This window comes from Mobula birostris, chromosome 12, assembly GCF_030028105.1.
Source record: "Mobula birostris isolate sMobBir1 chromosome 12, sMobBir1.hap1, whole genome shotgun sequence".
Taxonomy (NCBI): domain Eukaryota; kingdom Metazoa; phylum Chordata; class Chondrichthyes; order Myliobatiformes; family Myliobatidae; genus Mobula; species Mobula birostris.
The window spans coordinates 57804111-57822736 of record NC_092381.1 but is presented as its reverse complement, the minus strand read 5'-3'; the positions used below and the strand labels follow the sequence as shown (position 1 = coordinate 57822736).

General features: G+C 40.3%; 1 protein-coding gene across 1 annotated transcript in view; it reads left to right on the top strand.

Annotated features, from left to right (window-relative positions):
• The window catches only part of LOC140205940 (cystathionine gamma-lyase-like), a 53456-nt gene extending 36915 nt beyond the window's left edge, over positions 1–16541 (top strand). The window contains exons 7-12 of the mRNA XM_072273835.1: positions 983–1060; positions 3931–4083; positions 7593–7714; positions 9967–10019; positions 11643–11781; positions 13565–16541. Coding sequence (XP_072129936.1) covers positions 983–1060; positions 3931–4083; positions 7593–7714; positions 9967–10019; positions 11643–11781; positions 13565–13594 — 575 coding nt within the window. The 3' untranslated portion in view covers positions 13595–16541. The remainder of the gene's footprint in view (positions 1–982; positions 1061–3930; positions 4084–7592; positions 7715–9966; positions 10020–11642; positions 11782–13564) is intronic.
• Positions 16542–18626: the final 2085 nt, after the last annotated feature.

Here is an 18626-nt window from a genome sequence, read left to right as displayed (position 1 = left end):
ACTTGCAGTGATATGTGTGTAAGGACGCCCAAATCCCTTTAAATATCAGCACATTTTAATTGTGCATCATTTCCAAATAATTTGCCTTTTTCTTTTAACCAAATTCAATTACCTTGTTATTTTCTACATTATATTTTTTCATATATGTTCCATTCACCCAGTGTGTCTTTAACCCCCTTGAAATTTCTTGCACCCTACTCACAGGTCATGACATCACCTCTCTTCACATGGCCAGAAAAATTAAAACTATTCCATTGGTTTTTGCCCTTAATTAATTTTCTGTTATTTGTTTGTGAATTCCTGTTAATATTATCCACTTTTTCCTAAAATCAATGTATTTCAGTTTATATAGTCCTATTCCCCATTAATAGGATCACTTTTATTGTTCAGCTTTGATGGTGCCCCAGACCTGAAACGGTAACTCTTTCTTTCTATAGATGCTTTTTGACCTGAGTTTTTCCAGCGTTTTCTGTTTTATCTGGTCACACTGGTACTAATATGAAAGAAAAGTACTTTGTATGCATAACTAACTTGCAAGTCACATGAATGTCTATACTTTTTGCCCAACTGCAGTTGGCTTCACTCTTTTAACATTTGATTCTCAGCATATGCCATTTCAAAAATAGCTGGAATTTCTACATCTGTTTCCATTTGTTACAACTTAAGTTTCACATGTGTTGATCTTTAGAATAGTGATGACAAATTCTGGAATATAGACTTCTTAAGTATAATTAAGTGAACTTGTCAGACTTTTGCATGATTTGGACTCCAAGTTGGATCTCAGCTTTACCACCTTCCAGCTGGTATTGTTAAGGAGCCCTTGAGTGCAAAGCCCACTTGACCCTGAAATTACCTGATTCAGTAACTCCATCAGCTTTATGTAACTTTAAATTTAAAATACTTACTCCAGCTTTTTCTTTTAAAGTCATGTGACCAGTGTGTGACCTTTGTCTAACTTTTAATATATCCCTCTACTTTCTAGGTCATTCTGATGTAGTCATGGGCTTGGCTTCCATGAACCGTGAAGATATTTATCAAAAATTGAAGTTCTTGCAGAATGGTACTGATTTACAACTATTTAAATTCTAAGTAGCTTTATGTAGCTTAAAAACCAAACCAAAATGCTTTTTTAATAGCAGTTTCACTTATTCCATGCCATTAGTCAAAAACTGATTCCACTGCTCTTTTGTAGATTCATCTACATGATTTATATAATATTAAAACACAATTTGTTAATTAAGTAAACTTCGCAAGTTGATATTCATTGGTGTTTCCATACACGGACCAGTTCATCATGGGTAAAGCCCTCCCCACCACCGAGTACATTTATACAACATGTTGTTGCCGAAAAGCAGCATCCATCATCTCAGGTAATACTCTCTTCTCCCTGTGCCATCGGAAAGAAGGTACAGGAGACTCAGGACTCGTACCACTTGGTTCAGGAGCAGTTATTACCCCTCAGCTATTAGGCTTTCGAACCAGTGGGGATAACTTCACTCAACTTCACTTGCCTCATCAGTGAAATGTTCCCACAACCAATGGACTCACTTTCAAGGACTCTTCATCTCATGTTCTCGATACTTATTGCCTATTTATATTATTATTTCTTTCTTTTTGTAGTTGGACAGTTTGTTGTCTTTTGCACTGTGGTTGAATTATGGTTATACTATTATGGTTATTATTCTGTTACAGATTTATTGAGTAGGCTGGCAAGAAAATGAATCTCAGCATTGTATATTGTGATATATATGTACTTTCATAATAAGTATACTTTGAACTTTAAAGCACAATTTGTTCATTGTTAAGTAAATTTACATCCTACCAAGGTTTGATATGTAGTCATTAATGTGACACTTTTAGAGATTTCATAATGCCCCAAGCCTAATAATTTTCCATTTTCATATATTTGTGAATTTTCTTGGATATTAACAACATACTTGATTGTGCAGCTCTGAAGCATTAATAATTTGTAATAGTATTTGTGTTCAATGGCGATCCTCAGCGATTCCATCAAGTGTTTAAAAACTTTAGCATTTACAGAGCTTTTTATTGGCTCCATCAATTGCTGTTTTTCTAATCCAAAAACACTTTGCTAAAACAAAACCTTCCATTTAAGAGCAATAGGCTAAAATATGGTCAGTCTGTGCCCCACATTACTGCTTTGAGATTCCAGAGAATATCTGCAAAGTGAGAGAATTAGTGGAACATGGTGAATGGTATTTAAAAGACAGAGTTATAACTGTGTAAAATATAGTTCATCTTATCAATATAAAACCATGATATAACCATATAACCATATAACAATTACAGCTGGGAAACAGGCCATCTCGGCCCTTCTAGTCCGTGCCGAACTCTTACCCTATCCTAGTCCCACTGACCTGCACTCAGCCCATAACCCTCCATTCCTTTCCTGTCCATATATCTATCCGATTTAACTTTAAACGACAACATAGAACCTGTCTCAACCACTTCTGCTGGAAGCTCATTCCACATAGCTACTACTGTCTGAGTAGAGAAGTTCCCCCTCATGTTACCTCTAAACTTTTGTCCTCTAATTCTCAACCCATGTCCCCTTATTTGAATCTTCCCCACTCTCAGTGGAAAAAGTCTAACCATGTCAACTCTATCAATCTCCCTCATAATTGTAAACACCTCTATCAAGTCCCCCCTCAAACTTCAACGCTCCAAAGGATAAAGACCTAACTTGTTCAGCCTTTCTCTGTAACTTAGGAGATGAAACCCAGGCAACATTTTAGTAAACCTCCTCTGTACCCTCTCAATTTTATTGACATCTTTCCTATAATTGGGTGACCAGAACTGTACACAATACTCCAGATTTGGCCTTACCAATGCCTTATACAAGTTCAACATTACATCCCAACTCCTATACTCGATGCTCTGATTTATAAAGGCCAGCATACCAAAAGCTTTCTTCACCACCCTATCCACATGAGATTCCATCTTCAGGGAACTATGCACCATTATTCCTAGATCCCTCTGTTCTAAAGCATTCTTTAATGATATCCAAGTAAGAATTTTGTATCCTATCAATAAATGCTATTATGAAAATATGGAATATAAAACATATTTAAACATTTTGTGTGGAGGTACTAATTGATCTAATGACAAGTTTGGAAATACTTTGAACACACCAGGGAAAGTAAAGCAAAAAGCAGAAAATAGATACCAAAGTATATAAAAGTAATTACCACCACAAATCCAAGTCACATGAGATCAAGGAGAGAATTTAAAAAAATAATGGCAGAGATATTGAATAATCTAGAGATTTAAAAAAATGTTATTAAGAACTGATCATAAGCAACAGAACAACATACTGAAATAAGAACAGGAAAGGTTGGAAATACTTCGTCAATCAGGCAGCATCTGTGGAAAGAGAGAATGTAGGTTGAGACCCTTCATTAAATCTGGGAAAAGAGAGAAAATGAGTGCGTTGTAAATTGCATGGATAGAGTATGGGAGAGATAGATTAATTTGTGACTGGCTGGAAATTAGGGTTATCTGGAAGATGTAGTACTTTCAACGGCCATTTAGGAGAGGGAACTGAATGTTTGTACATTTGAGCTGAATTTTCCATTGAATTTGAAATTCACCTGCATTTAAATGCCCTTTGTTAATTGATACAGCTATTGAAATATAAGCAAAAATACTGAGTTTGTTTGTAGAGCCATCAAATAAATGAGAAAACAAAGATAATGTTATGCTTATGTAGAATCTAGGATTCCCCTCCTGTGTGCAATTCTGGCCTCAGTGGGTCAGAAGGAATTGGATGTACAAGGAAGTCCATTTAATATACATCTCAATTTGATATTTTGAATAGCAAATACTAAAATGGAGTAAGGTCAACTTTTCCAGTGTTTTATAAAAATAACAGTATCAAGTTTTGATATAGGTTTGTTAATTGTGTTGCAGCTATCGGTGCTGTTCCATCTCCATTTGACTGTTTTTTGTGCAACCGTGGCTTAAAGACATTATCCTTTCGAATGAGGCAACACTTCAAGAACGCACTGGCTGTAGCCCAATTTTTGGAAGCAGATCCTCGAGTGGAAAAGGTCTTTTTCCCAGGTGGGTTATATGAAACTTATTTTACTCTAGATATAGGAAGATAACTTGGAAGAGGTAGCAGATTCTCAATTTTTGTTGGATTATTAATAATTCCCTCTTAATAACAATTGTGACTTTAAAACTCATTTGTAACTATCAGGAACCATTTCGTATATTGTGAAATATTGGAAGATGACAATCAATGCATCTACTATTTTCTTATTGCCTTTTAGTACTCTGGGACGCAGATTTAAGTGCTGGCAACTTTAGCTTTCAGCAGCATTAATTTTTTGCTGATATTTGTTTCCCAAACTTCTCTCTTTCATAAGAATCTTGGTTCCCAAACGTTTCTGGGAAGTTTTGTGTACTTGTTTATGAATGGAGAACAATAAAAACAATGATTTTGTTCTGCATTGCCTTTGTTCCCCATTATAAATGCTTATGTTTCTTATGTTAAGTGTAAAAGACTTGCATATATTTTAACTTCTACTTTTAAGCATTTGCAGGAGCTTTGACAGTGAACTTCTATGTTGCACACAAGTTTACCCTCTAGATCAGGGATTCCCAACCTTTTTTATGCCACGGACCCCTATCACTTCTCTGTACTCTGTCAAGGCAAGTGAGACTGAGCCTGCAGCAACCCAAAGCCACAGGTCCCAAGGAGAAGGTAGACTGGAAGGCATTCTCCTCACAACCTATTCTTCAAGCCCAGTACACAGTGGAGGTGAGAATTCACTTCGGCCCACTGGAAAGGGAGGAGGAAGAGATTGCCACCGACCGCTATCAACGGCTCACAGACACACACACACAGATGCAACAAAAAGTTTGCCTACTGTGAAGCGAATCAAGAAGAGCCGGATCTCGAAACATCCTGACGTCGTCGCAGCAAGAAGTATGGTCAATGCTTGTCATACCAAACTTAGAAGGAGCGAAACAGAAGAGCTAAGACAGCAAAGAAGAATCTCTTTGCCACTTACGACCAACTGAAGGAAGCGGAACTAGCTGAGAGGATTAGAGAGGTAGAGGCTGCTAATGAAGACAGGCAGCATGGAGAAGCATGGCGCCTAGTCAACGAGATCAGTAGACAGAAGAAGTCCTCATCAGGTCAGATAAGTGGTAAAACAGCTGAGGACTGTGTCCAGATTTGGTCTACCCACTTTAAGAACTTGCTGGGAAGTCCTCCAGTGATCACGGAAGAAGAAGAGGATATACCCACGGTACTAGTGCAAGTCGACATCGATGACGGCCCATTCACCATTGAGGAACTGAGAAAGGCCAAATATGCACTCAAACAGGGCAGGAGCGCTGGACCAGATGGGATACCACCAGATGTCCTGAAGAACTTTGAGCTGGACGACATCTTGCTGGACATATGTAATACGGCACTGATGAAAGGTGACAAACCAGAACAGTGGTCACTCTCAAATATTATCCCAGTCCCCAAGTCTGGATCCCTCACGAAGACAGATATATCAGCTTGACCTGCATCTTAGCAAAGCTATACAATCAGATGATCTTGAACAGGATTCGCACCGCCATTTACCCTAAGCTAAGATTCAATCAGAATGGTTTTCAGCAGAAGCACACAACAGTAATGCAAATACTTGCTCTCAGTAGAATCATCGAGGAAGTCAAGAAGAACAGCCTACCAGCCATGCTTACTTACATTGATTTTCACAAAGCTTTTGACTCCATTCACCGAGGTAAAATGCTGAAGATCCTGAAAGCTTACGGAGTGCCAGACCATCTACTGAGAGCAATAGGGTCCAGCTATACCAAAACCAAGGCGAAAGTTATATCACCAGATGGAGAAACAGCAGCGTTTGAGCTCTTAGCTGGTGTGCTGTAAAGAGACACTCTGGCACCCTACATCTTTATAACCATCCTTGATTACACTCTGCGTCAAGCTACCAAAGATCATGACAAGCTTGGTTTTACCATAAAACCAGGGCGAACCAAAAGGGTCAGACCAGTTATGCTCACAGATCTCGATTTTGCAGATGACATAGTCCTGCTCTCTGACCAGGTGGAGGAAGCACAGCAGCTACTGACAAAAGTGGAAATTGAGTGCAATAAAGTTGGACATCACCTAAGCACTAAAAAGATAGAGTACATGGCGTTTAACTGTGACGAAGGTACTCTCAAGACCGTAAAGAATGATGAGTTCGGAGAAGGACATAAAGATATGGAAGGCGCTGGCGTGGAGGGCTATGAATGACATGAAGGAAATCTGGAAGTCGAACCTGACCAGAGGGCTTAAAAAGAGGATCATCATATAGTCCATTCTCACGTACGGATGTGAGACGTGGACACTCACCAAGACTATGCGAAAGTCTCTAGATGGTTGCTATACACGAATGCTCCGGATGGCTCTTGACGTGAGTTGGCAACAGCACATGACGAACATCGAGCTCTATGACGACCTACCGATGCCCACCACTAAAATCGAAGCGAGAAGACTGCAACTGGCGGGGCACTGTCTACGCCACCCCGAGCTACCTGCCAGCCTGGTCATCATATGGGAGGATGAACCTTGGCGCCCGCCCAAGACTATGGGCAACACGCTCCTAGAAGACAGCAGTGCGGCTAACGTAGATGAACTGAACACACTGATGAGGGAGAGGGAGAAGTGGAGAGTCCGTCATCGTGCCCGACACTGGCCCCTGGGCCTGAGTCGATGTCATAGTAGTAGTAGTAGTGATAGTAGTAGACCCTACCATTAACTGAGGGCTCTGTGGACCCTAGGCTGGGAACTACTGCTCTAGATCCTTTCTGCATGGATCTAAATCTGGGTCTGCTGCTGCTTCTGGCAACTCTGTGTGCCTTCTCTTTGGATCTAATACTATCATTTTTCCATAATGGTGAGGTGGCTATTCCTTTTTTAGGTTTTGCTCCAGAAGAGAATGTGTAACTGTTAATTGTCCATGATTTGCCCTTTGAATGAAGCTCCCCACAAATATTTTGCTGAAATATAGGACCTTAATTTTAGATCAACTTTTCCATCACAGTAAGGTTGTACAGCGTTTTTTTTTTGCAGAAGCAACTGGCCCTACTAAAATTTGACTTCGGTGTTTTTCCCTCAGTTATTTGTTTCACTCTAAATGCATTATTGATATAAAAGTGTCTATATAGGAATGCCTAATCCATTTTATAAATACAGTAAAAATCTGCTATTGGACTATGTGAAAATTATGATAGTTTAGCATCTGACTCATCTGCTAAGTAATTGTCACACAACCTTCTCACATAGCAGGGGCCCTTATTCATTTGCTCCCTCCGACACAGAAGGGACACAATTCACCTCAATCCTTTCAATTTAGTGTGGCCCTGATTCGTGTGCTCTCTTTCAAATGATCTGGGTTACGGGAAACTTTATCATCATTTGGAGCTGGTGTACAGTTTCTACTCAATGACTCCAGACTCTGAAGGATAGATTGCAATATTCTCAAACTGCAGAATATGGTACTCAAAATCTGCTCGAAGTACTTTAAAAATGCTTCACATTTTCAGTAAATGTGCTTCCTTTTCAGGTCTCCCTTCCCATCCGCAATACAAGGTGACAAAACAGCAGTGCACTGGAACTTCAGGCATGATTGCTTTCTTAATTAAAGGAAACCTGGAAAATGCCAAGATATTCCTTGAAAATCTAAAAGTAAGGACTGCTAAAACCTAGTCCACTTTAAAAAAAAATACATTTTACCTAGGTTGTTAATGTTGGGTGAGAAGATTTCTTAAAAATATTTCTTTCTAGCCTTTTAAATATTGAAATATACCCTTAACTATGTTAAATGCAAGTTAAAATTGGTAATGTCTGATTGGTAAACGTTCCCATTCACTGAGGAAAGCAACTAATAAATTAAAACACAAAATAATTTGCAGATGCTGGGGTCAAAGCAACACTCAAAACACGCTGGAGGAACTCAGCAGGTCGGGCAGCATAAGTGGAAAAGATCGGTCGATGTTTTGGGCCAGAACCCTTCGTCAGGACTGTAGGGGGAAGGGGCAGAGGCCCTATAAAGAAGGTGGGGGGAGGGTGGGAAGAAGAAGGCTGGTAGGTTGCAGGTGAAAAACCAGTAAGGGGAAAGATAAAGGGGTGGGGGAAGGAAGGCAGGGAGGTGATAGGCAGGAAAGGTGAAGAAAGAATAATAGAAAACACAATGGGTAGTAGAAGAAGGCGGAACGAAGAGGAAGGAGGTTGGCAGCTGGGGGAGGGGGCAGAATGACATAGGGATAGAGGAAGGGAGGGGGAGGGAATTTCCGGAAGTTGGAGAATTCTGTGTTCATACCAAGGGGCTGGAGACTACCTAGACGGTATGAGGTGTTGCTCCTCCAACCTGAGTTTAGCCTCATCATGGCAGTAGAGGAGGCCATGTATGGACATATCTGAATGGGAGTGGGAAGCAGAGTTGAAGTGGGTGGCTACTGGGAGATCCTGTCTGTTTTGGCGGGTGGAGCGGAGGTGCTCGACAAAGCGGTCCCCCAATCTGCGTCGGGTTTCACCGATGTAGAGGAGGCCGCACCGGGAGCACCGGATGCAATAGATGACCCCAACAGACTCACAAGTGAAGTGTTGCCTCACTTGGAAGTACTGTTTGGGACTCTGAATGGTGGCAAGAGAGGAGGTGTAGGGACGGGTGTAGCACTTGTGCATACAGGGATAAGTGCCGGGTGGGAGATCCGTGGGGAGGGATGTGTGGACCAGGGAGTCGCGGAGGTGGAAGTTCCGCCACCCTCAACAGGACCCCACCACTAAGCTCATCTTTCCCCCTCCACCCCTCTCCGCCTTCCGCAGGGATCGGTCCCTCTGCGACTCCCTGGTCCACACGTCCCTCCCCACGGATCTCCCATCTGGCACTTATCCCTGTAAGCGCAAGTGCTACACCTGTCCCTACACCTCCTCTCTTGCCACCATTCAGGGCCCCAAACAGTCCTTCCAAGTGAGGCAACACTTCACTTGTGAGTCTGTTGGGGTCATCTATTGCATCCGATGCTCCCAGTGCGGCCTCCTCTACATCGGTGAAACCCGACGCAGGTTGGGGGACCGCTTCGTTGAGCACCTCTGCTCCGTCTGCCAAAACAGACAGGATCTCCCAGTAGCCACCCACTTCAACTCTGCTTCCCACTCCCATTCAGATATAACCATACACGGCCTCCTCTACTGCCATGATGAGGCTAAACTCAGGTTGGAGGAGCAACACCTCATATACCGTCTAGGTAGCCTCCAGCCCCTTGGTATGAACATAGAAATCTCCAACCTCTGGTAATTCCCTCCCCCTCCCTTCCCCTATCCCTATGTCACTCTGCCCCCTCCCCCAGCTGCCTACCTTCTCCCTCTTGGTTCCGCCTCCTTCTACTACCCATTGTGTTTTCCACTATTCTTTCTTCACCTTTCCTGCCTTTCATCTCCCTGCCTCCCTTCCCCCACCCCTTTATCTTTCCCCTTACTGTTTTTTCTCCTGGAACCTACCAGCCTTCTCCTTCCCACTCTCCGCCCACCTTCTTTATAGGGCCTCTGCCCCTTCCCCCTACAGTCCTGACGAAGGGTTCCGGCCCGAAACGTCGACCAATCTTTTCCACTGGTGCTGCCCGACCTGCTGAGTTCCTCCAGCGTGTTGTGAGTGTTAATAAATTAAAATTTGGTTTCTAGATCTTCTAAAACAAAGTCTGTCACTGTAAATGTATTACTGAAATCTCTCAAAAATGACATTTTTGACATCGAAAACTTCAGAAATTCTTAACTGATGAAAAGGCTTAGTTTTAAAAAAGCATATTATTGAACAGAGAACAATATAGCATCGTTCATTGTCTGTCCTTGCACTCTTTGTAAATAAGTAGCTTTTGGTTTCCAGTAGGGAATGTTCTGTACCGTATGACTCACGTTTTTTTTTAACCTATGCCTTTTAGCTGTTTTGTCTTGCCGAGAGTTTGGGAGGATATGAAAGCCTAGCTGAGCATCCGTAAGATTTTTTTCCTTCCATTTCTTAAGCTGATTGTAAGCTAACAAACTTTACTTGGCTCATTTATTCAATAAGACAGAGAGAATCATTTTATCCTGGCTGTTTCAATTTATATTTAGAAAAACATTCAATATAATCTTAAATATGTGGTCTCAATGTGCAAAAGGAAATCGGGGAAGAGTTCATTTTATTAAATCAATAGCTTGTCAGTTGAAGATTCAGAATAAATATCTTTTTAACTTGACGCAGTAATTTTTATGACTAATTTAGATACCTAGTTTCGTTAGGCAGCTTTGCCAGTGTTATTCAGGATGGAGTTGAGAACCTAGCAGCAGTTTTAGCTGGTTAAAGGACAATTAAATATAGTAAGTCACAGTTTACGGAACAGTAATTAGCAGGTATAGAGTAAAAAAAATTGTAAGTTTAAAACAATGCTGAAAATATTCAAGAGAGTTGGGCAGCATCTGGATAGAGAAATGTAATATAGAAGTGTTTATTTTACCATCTAATGCTAGAATTCCAAAGAAATAAATTCAGTGCACTAAGGTCATGGCAATAAACTGGCCATTACTGAAATAAGGTTTGAAGATGGCCAGATTGGCTGTTTCTTTATGTCAGGATCTCAGGCCATGGAAGGGAAGTTTGAAAAAAAGGAACTGTGCAGCAATATGGATTAAACAAAGCATGCCAATGGTGAAGAGGATTCAGTGGCTTGAAAGATCAACCAATAGAACCATGTAGATTGAACTTCGGAACAAAAAAAAAGTAGTATTTGCATTGGTGGAAGTATATTTTAGATCTCCCAGTCAGAGGAGCATGTCATAACAAATACATTGCTAACTAAAAAAGTAATAAAGCAGTAACAGTAAAGTAATTCAGATAACCTAACAAAATCTGGGACAGAAGTAGAGAAGTTGCTTTCAAAAAGCATTCAAACTATTAAAATCAGTATGTAACCAGTCCAAACAGAAAGGTAGGAAACTGAACTAGTTTTGAGAAGTGAAACTGCATCAGTAGAAAGGTCACTCTAGGAGGGCATTTTGAAGATGCAGACATAAGTTAACATTGATCTATTTTTAGCAAAGAGTGAAGTTAGTTTAGGGATAAATGTTCTAAAATGGACTAAGACCGGTTTCATCTGACTGAGATACAGGGCTTCAGAAGTGAATTTGTAACAGCTACTTCAGAGTTACTCAGTGTACTACTATGCAAGGAGTTGGAAAAGAAAGAAGTATTTCAGACCAAAATGTTCCCTTTGAAAGATTCTTCTGGATCTTTATTAACCATGGATGTCAAGAGCAAGGTAGAACTGCACAAACTAAGTCAATCAGAGTTGCAGTTTAGTGTACAGTTTTGGCCATGACACTGTGATTACACAAATGCAGAGGAGATCTGAGGACATTCTGATCTGGATAGTGTTAAATACTGTTCTTGATCAATATTTGGTATTTCATTCTGAAATAGATCAAGAACTTGCTTGACTTTGGGTATATGGGAAAGTGATAATGGTTGTTGTAAATATAAGTACTGTATTTACAGATTGGATCTTAATATTACTGTATATTTTGATAGAATTTATCCTTAACAAAACGGTACAACACAATGAACTGTATTCTTTCTTAGAGCAATCATGACGCACGCATCCGTCCCAAAGGAGGAGCGCAAAGCATTGGGGATCAGTGATACTCTAATCAGATTATCTGTTGGTTTGGAAGATGTAACAGATATCATTGAAGATCTCGATAAAGCTTTAAAAGCTGCAGTAAGAAAACAAGTATAATTTTAATAAGGAAACAGTTATTTGTTCTTACATTAGACTTGGATATTTTATCAGAAAAGAAGATACAAGTTTCCCTCCCTTTAATAGAACTTGGCATGCTTACATTCTGTTCTCCTTCCCCACAACGCATTCAGTACTGATGTTGTTATGAACCAGACTGAGGTGGGAAGGACAGTCGTAGAAATTCTTTCTTAGGTGTCCTAGGGGTGCATTTCTCATGACCATGCAGAATAATGCTTCGAATATAAATCCAGGGAGATGGTGTAAATTTTTCAAATAAGAGCAACATCTGTGGTTAAGGCTATCAGAGATGTATATACTTCTACAATATTGTATAGAAAATGATAAGGATCGTATGTAAACAATCACATTAAGATTGAACTCTTTTGCTCTCTTATCATTTTAGAGATGGGATAGTATTATTAGTTTAGTAGGCTACCGAAGTGAAGAATCACAATTAAAAAGGTAGCCTTGAGAAAGTAGATTTTAGTTGAACAATGCAGATTCTGGCAAAATCAAAGATAAAGGAATTTCACAGGTAAATATGTTTGAGAAGTCAAGAGCTAGAGAGAGAAGATTGAAGGCTGATTTATACTTGTGCGTCAAATGTACACTGTAGGTACCGCATACCCTACGCTGTAGGGTGATGTGCACCTCCCCAAAAATGTAACTCACGTGTTGCGGTGACGCAGACCGCAACAACTGTGATTGGTCCACTTGGTAGCATTGTATTTCCGGTTGCTTTTCTCCGCCGTGTCTGTACACTGATGCGAAATAAATGGTTGGAGACGATGAACCAAATCGTCAAATCTACCTGCCGACATCCGAAAATATTTGAAATGCATTTCCTCGTCCATGTCTCTCATGAAGAAACTCAACACAGTGGCATAGAAACCCCGCCAACTAGCGTTTTGGTGGTGAATTGCAGAGCGACGCAGACACAACTACGCATGCTCGCTACGGCATAGGGCTACGCAAAAGTATAAATCAGACCTACGGCGTAGCCCTTTAGCACAAGTATAAATCAGCCTTGAATGTGAGACAATGAGAACAGAAGCCAGAGACTGGAATTCAGTTGCACAATTGGTCATCGAGGCAGAAGCTGTCAGCTTCAAGGTTAAATCAGAAAGGTAAACAAGGGGGGGACTGAAAGACTAGAATGAGTACATTGCTCCATCTTTTCTGTAGAATGGGGATTGTATCAACATGGATTGGCTATATCTGTAGCCAGGTTACCACCTGCAGAATGGCATAGAAGTAGCTTTGCCACAAGCAAACATGAGGAAATCTGCAGATGCTGGAATTTCAAGCAACACACGTAAAAGTTGCTGGTGAACACAGCAGGCCAGGCAGCATCTCTAGGAAGAGGTACAGTCGACGTTTCGGGCCGAGACCCTTCGTCAGGACCCTTTGTCTCAGCCGGAAAGGTCGACTGTACCTCTCCCTAGAGATGCTGCCTGGCCTGCTGCGTTCACCAGCAACTTTTATGTGTGTTGCTGGCCACAAGCAGGAGTTTTCAGGACTTGTATATTATTGCCTATTATTATACCCTCTTATTAGTCAATGGTCTGTTTTAGCTTATTGATATTTGTCATAATCATCAGACTCCCTTCCCCTAAAATAAAAAGCATCAGCTTCCACCCCCCAACCATATTCTGCCTGTGAATTAGCCATTTATATTTAGAAGTAGGCAAGTACAGTTTTTTTTCAAATAAAAAGTGTGGAAAGAAGAATTTCACTTACCTTTGTTAATTTACTTCTCTAGCATCCAGATGTGGAAACACCTGCCAAATAAATTAAGCTGGGAGTGTCCCTTGGAAGAAACATCAAGAGATTAGAAAAATTTTGAATCAATTTAAATGCAGCCTCTCAAGATGTTTTGATCTGATTGTATACAGTGAATAATAAGTGTATATTTTTGAAATTGTCACTTTGAAAAAATTAATTGAGACACTTCGGGACAAGTACATTTTGACCCAGAAGTGGCTGCCTCAGTAAGTTTAAGGTTCATTAAAATAGTTTAAAATATATATTAAAAAAAAAGACAAATTGAGTAACAAATTATCTATTTAAGTGAAATGCAGAAGAAATTAGATCACTGCCAATACTATTACAGTACTATAAAACTCTGTATTAGTTCTTAATAGTTAATGGCAGGAACTCAAGTGAATGCTGCCATGTTTAGTTAGTCCTGATGAAGGGTCTCGGCCTGAAACGTCAACTGCACCTCTTCCTACAGATGCTGCCTGGCCTGCTGCGTTCACCAGCAACCTTTATGTGTGTTGCTGCCATGTTTTCTTTGATTGACTGCAAATGAGGAAAATCAGTGCAGATAATGGACTGCCTTCATACAATACTTTTGCCAATTGCATCCTCCAAATCTTGGTTTTTATTGAAACATTCAAAATAATTACCTATACCTTCAAATTCTTTGTAGTTTCTAACTTGTAGTGAAATCATTTAGTTTTCACTGCTGGCAGTTTCTGGCATCTCCAAGCCATAAATGCTTGAAACTGCAGTGCGCAAAACATTTCTGAATTCTTAATGCTTATTAAGACTGTCAGTGACAATGATCACTGCTTTTTGAACACAAACACATGCAACTGATGCTACTTAAGAAGTGTTCGCTCCTAAGCACAGTGTAGTGTTCTACGGCAGCACAAAGTGCATACGATGGTTGGTAATCAGAAATGTTCGGCAAAGTGCCCCCAAATAAACGAGGGGAATCCCGACAATTTTCTCAATTAGTTTTTGTTCTTTAAGAGTTGTCTCAGGTAAGCAGCTGCTCCGATTAACTGATGGCCCGATTAACTGGAATCCACGGTATTAATTTACAATAAAATCTTCCAGAATTGTGGGGAAAAGATTTAAAACTATTAACAGTGTACGAGGTCTCTTCTTTGTATGTTAAATTTAAAATTGCTTCTTTGTTATGTTAATCTTTTAAATTGCTGCGTATGTGGATTATAATGCTGAGAAAGTCTCCAGCTAGACATTTGCTTGGGTGAATACAGACAGCAGGGAGCTGTCAATGGGTATTCATGTTATTGTTCTTCGGATGATAATGCTATCTCATATGACTGGGAACGGGGGTTTTTGGCGGGGAGTCGGAGGAGAGACGGGGAGGATGGTGGACGTGGGAAAAGGCTCCGGTCGATCACTCCGGGCGGTCCCGAGCCACGAGTCGACAGGGTCCAGGCGGTCCCGAGCCGTGAGTCGATGGGGTCCGGGTGGTCGTCGGGAATTTCTGAGCTCCAACTTGTGCACGAAGAACTTGAACCTTGATAAGTCTGGTGCTTTTTTTTCCCATTACTTCCTTTTCTGTATTGAACTTGTATTAATTTCATAGACTTAGTAATATCTATAAAGTGTACCTGGTAAAAGGTACTGTGGGTGCTGGCTGATGATTGTTGTTTGGGATTGACTTGGGTGGCTGTGGTACAGCAACTGACCCAGCGGAAAGTGTCCAGGCCGGTGCCAGGCGGGATTTCCCCTAGACACATATGAGCCAATATAGCGGAGCGTTACAACTTAATGAAGACAAATAGATAGTAATTACTGTTAATCTTTTGCCAGCAACTTAGAATAAATTATAAGAATGATTACTTGCAAATTAATTTAATTCCATGTATGACTGGTGTAGCTATATGGCACCTTTTTTTAAAAAAAAGTTGCCAGAGGATCATCGTTTTACAGTATGTCACACTTTTTACCAAATTTAGAAAACAATGTTCCCTGTAAAGGGAGACTTGTTGAATTGTTAATAGATCCATGTGCTGTAGACAGTGTTGGCCAGGCTTTTGCCTAGAGCTGAGAGATCGTTTCTCAAATGATACTATTTTTACTGGCCTTAACCAGATCCTCTGGCAATATTTAAGAACTTTTATTGCCTTGGGCTATACCAGTTCACAATACACTTCACTTGTTGACATCCAGTCATCCGGATCCTACATAATGCCACCACTCTCTTCATGAAGCTCTACCGAGCTAATGACAGTTTTGTCTCAGTTGTGATCTCATTTTAGCAACACTCAGCAGCTCTAGCTGGTGAGTACGCTAGAAGCCATGTAACTTTGTCTCAACATGGCAGCTGCTTTAAAATGAAGGAGCCATGGAAGCACTCAGGGTACCTTGCATGGATGATGAGAAAGTTCATCTTGTGGTTGACTACAACTGGAATGTTGAGGAACAGGAAGACCTCATCATTCAAAAAGAACTGTAGGATCTGAAAGGTAGTTTGAGGTGATACATAACCAAAAGTGTTGAATCTTTGGCAATTGTCTTAAATTTCTGAGAGGGCTGAAATTTATTGAGACGGGAGATGTGTAGTTCTTGAATATCATACCTACATTCAGTAATGAGCCCTTCTATCCTATATTCCCAGACTAGCAATGTTACAAGATAGTGGCCGTTTGCGGAGCAAACAATGTTATCTAAACTTTCTTGGTTTACGTGTAGCCAAATAGAAAATCTTTTTGAAAGCATCACCGAGTTCCATCTGATACTACTGCAATATGGTATTACCTGAGAATAGCTGTCACTAGTGATAAAATTCTATCACCCACACTCACGTAACACATACTGGACTGTGACCTTCTAGAATGATCCAAAACAGTCAGGAAATAGTTGTATCATGTTTCATTCTATGAAAGTTTGATTTTCATTTGTGAAATGTTTGAAAAAAATCAATGTGTCCTCAGACTGTACAATTTTATTCAAATTAAAATATATTAATTTCTTTATATTTAGTTTTAACCTGGTTCTATATGAAACTAAAATACAGTAATCTCTACACAATTTTCAAATCAAAATGCTCTTCTTTATTATGATGTACAATAAATTTAACCCTTAAGCACCTGGATTTATTACACACACGCACGAATGATTCAGGAAATACTGGAGGCTCTTAAGATTGGAAATGTCACTCCACTCTTTAACAAGAGAGGAAGGCAAAGGAAAGGGAATTATAGGCCAGTTAGCTTAACCTCAGTGGTTGTGAAAGTGGTGGAGTCTATTATTAAGGTCGAGCTTTTAGGGTGCTTGGAGACTAATGATAAAATAAATCAAAGTCAGCATGGTTTCTGTGAAGGGAAATCTTGCCTAACAAATATGTTAGAGTTCTTCAAGGAAGTAACAAGCAGGGTGGACAAAGGACAGACAGTGGATGTCATTTACTTAGATTTTCCGAAGGCATTTGATAAAGTGTTGATAAACCTGAGGAGGCTGAACAAGATAAAATCCTGTGTCGTCATAGGAAAGATACTGGCATAGATAGAGGAATGGCTGACAGGCAGGAAGCAGCAAGTGGGATTGAAGGGGGCCCTTTCTGGTTGGCTGTCAGTAACTAGTGGTGTTCCTCAAGGGTCAGTATTGGGACTGCTACTTTTCACATTGGAATTGATGGCTTTGTGGTAAAGTTGCAGATGATATGAAGATAGATGGAGCAATGTGATTGCAGCAGGACTTAGACAAATTGGAAGAATGGGCAAAAAAGTAGCAGATGGAATACAGAGTTGGGAAATGTATGATAATACACTGGTAAAAGAACAATTATGCAGACTTATTATCTAAATGGGGAGAAGGTTCAAACATCAGAGGTGCAAGACTCCCAAAAGGTTAATTTACAGGTTGAATATGTGGTAAAGAATGCAAATGCAATGTTGGCATTTATTTCAAGGAGAATAGAATATAAAAGCAAGGAGATAATATTGAGCCTTTATAAGACACTCGTCAGGCCACACTTGGGAGTATTGTCAACAGTTTTGGGCCCCATATCTCAGGACGTTTGTCATTGGAGAGAGTCTGGAGGAGGTCTGCAAGGATGAATCTGGGAATGAAGGTGTTAACATACAAGGAGCATTTGGCAGCTTTGGGCCTGTACTCACTGGAATTTAGAAGAATGCGGGGGGTGGTGGTGGGGGGGGCATGGAATTCTCATTGAAACCTGCCAAAAGTTGAAAGGACTTGATAGGGTGGGTGTGGAGAGGATGTTTCCTATGGTAGGAGTATCCAGAACTAGAAGGCACAACCTCAAAATAGAGGGGCGACCCTGTAGAACAGAGGTAAGGAAGAATTTTTTTTTTAGCCAGAGAATGGTGAATCTGGAATACTCTGCCACAGACTGCAGTGGAGGCAAGTCCATGGGTATATTTAAGACAGAAGTTGATCATTTCCTGATCAATCAGGGCATCAAAGGATATGGTGAGAAGGTAGGTGTGTGGAGTTGAGTGGGATCTGGGATCAGCCATGACTGAATGGTGGAGCAGACTCAAAGGGCTGAAAGGCCTAATTCTGCTCCTATGTCTTATGGTCTTAGAGGGTCTTAAAATTGCCAAAATTCAAGTCTTAGGTTTTGAAAATGGTCTCTTTTTTAACGCAATGCTACTAGAATGCTTTCAGCACATAAATACATCAAGCATCTTGGCACCAATTACAATGCAATCAACAGCAAATTATACACAAACACTTGATAAAATTGACTTCATTCAAAAGTTGGGTATCCTTTGTCTAGATTCTAGAAGGACCAAGTATGCCATTGTGTTGCTGGTAAAATCCTGTCAGTCGCTGCACTTACACTTTAATTTTTGAGAGTTATCTGAAACAAGGTATAAGGTCCCACTTGTTTGGTGTGAGAACAACTGCCAAATATTCTGAAACAAATCTGCTTCACGTTTGCAATCTAAGTCTACTTTCACAAACATTGTTTTGATGGCTTTCTCTGAATGACAATAAATGCCTTTTCAGGTGAGAGGAGTGGGAAGATGCAATTCATTGAATATACATGTATAAGAAAGTCTGCTTAGCAATTTGACCTTTGACATCTATTT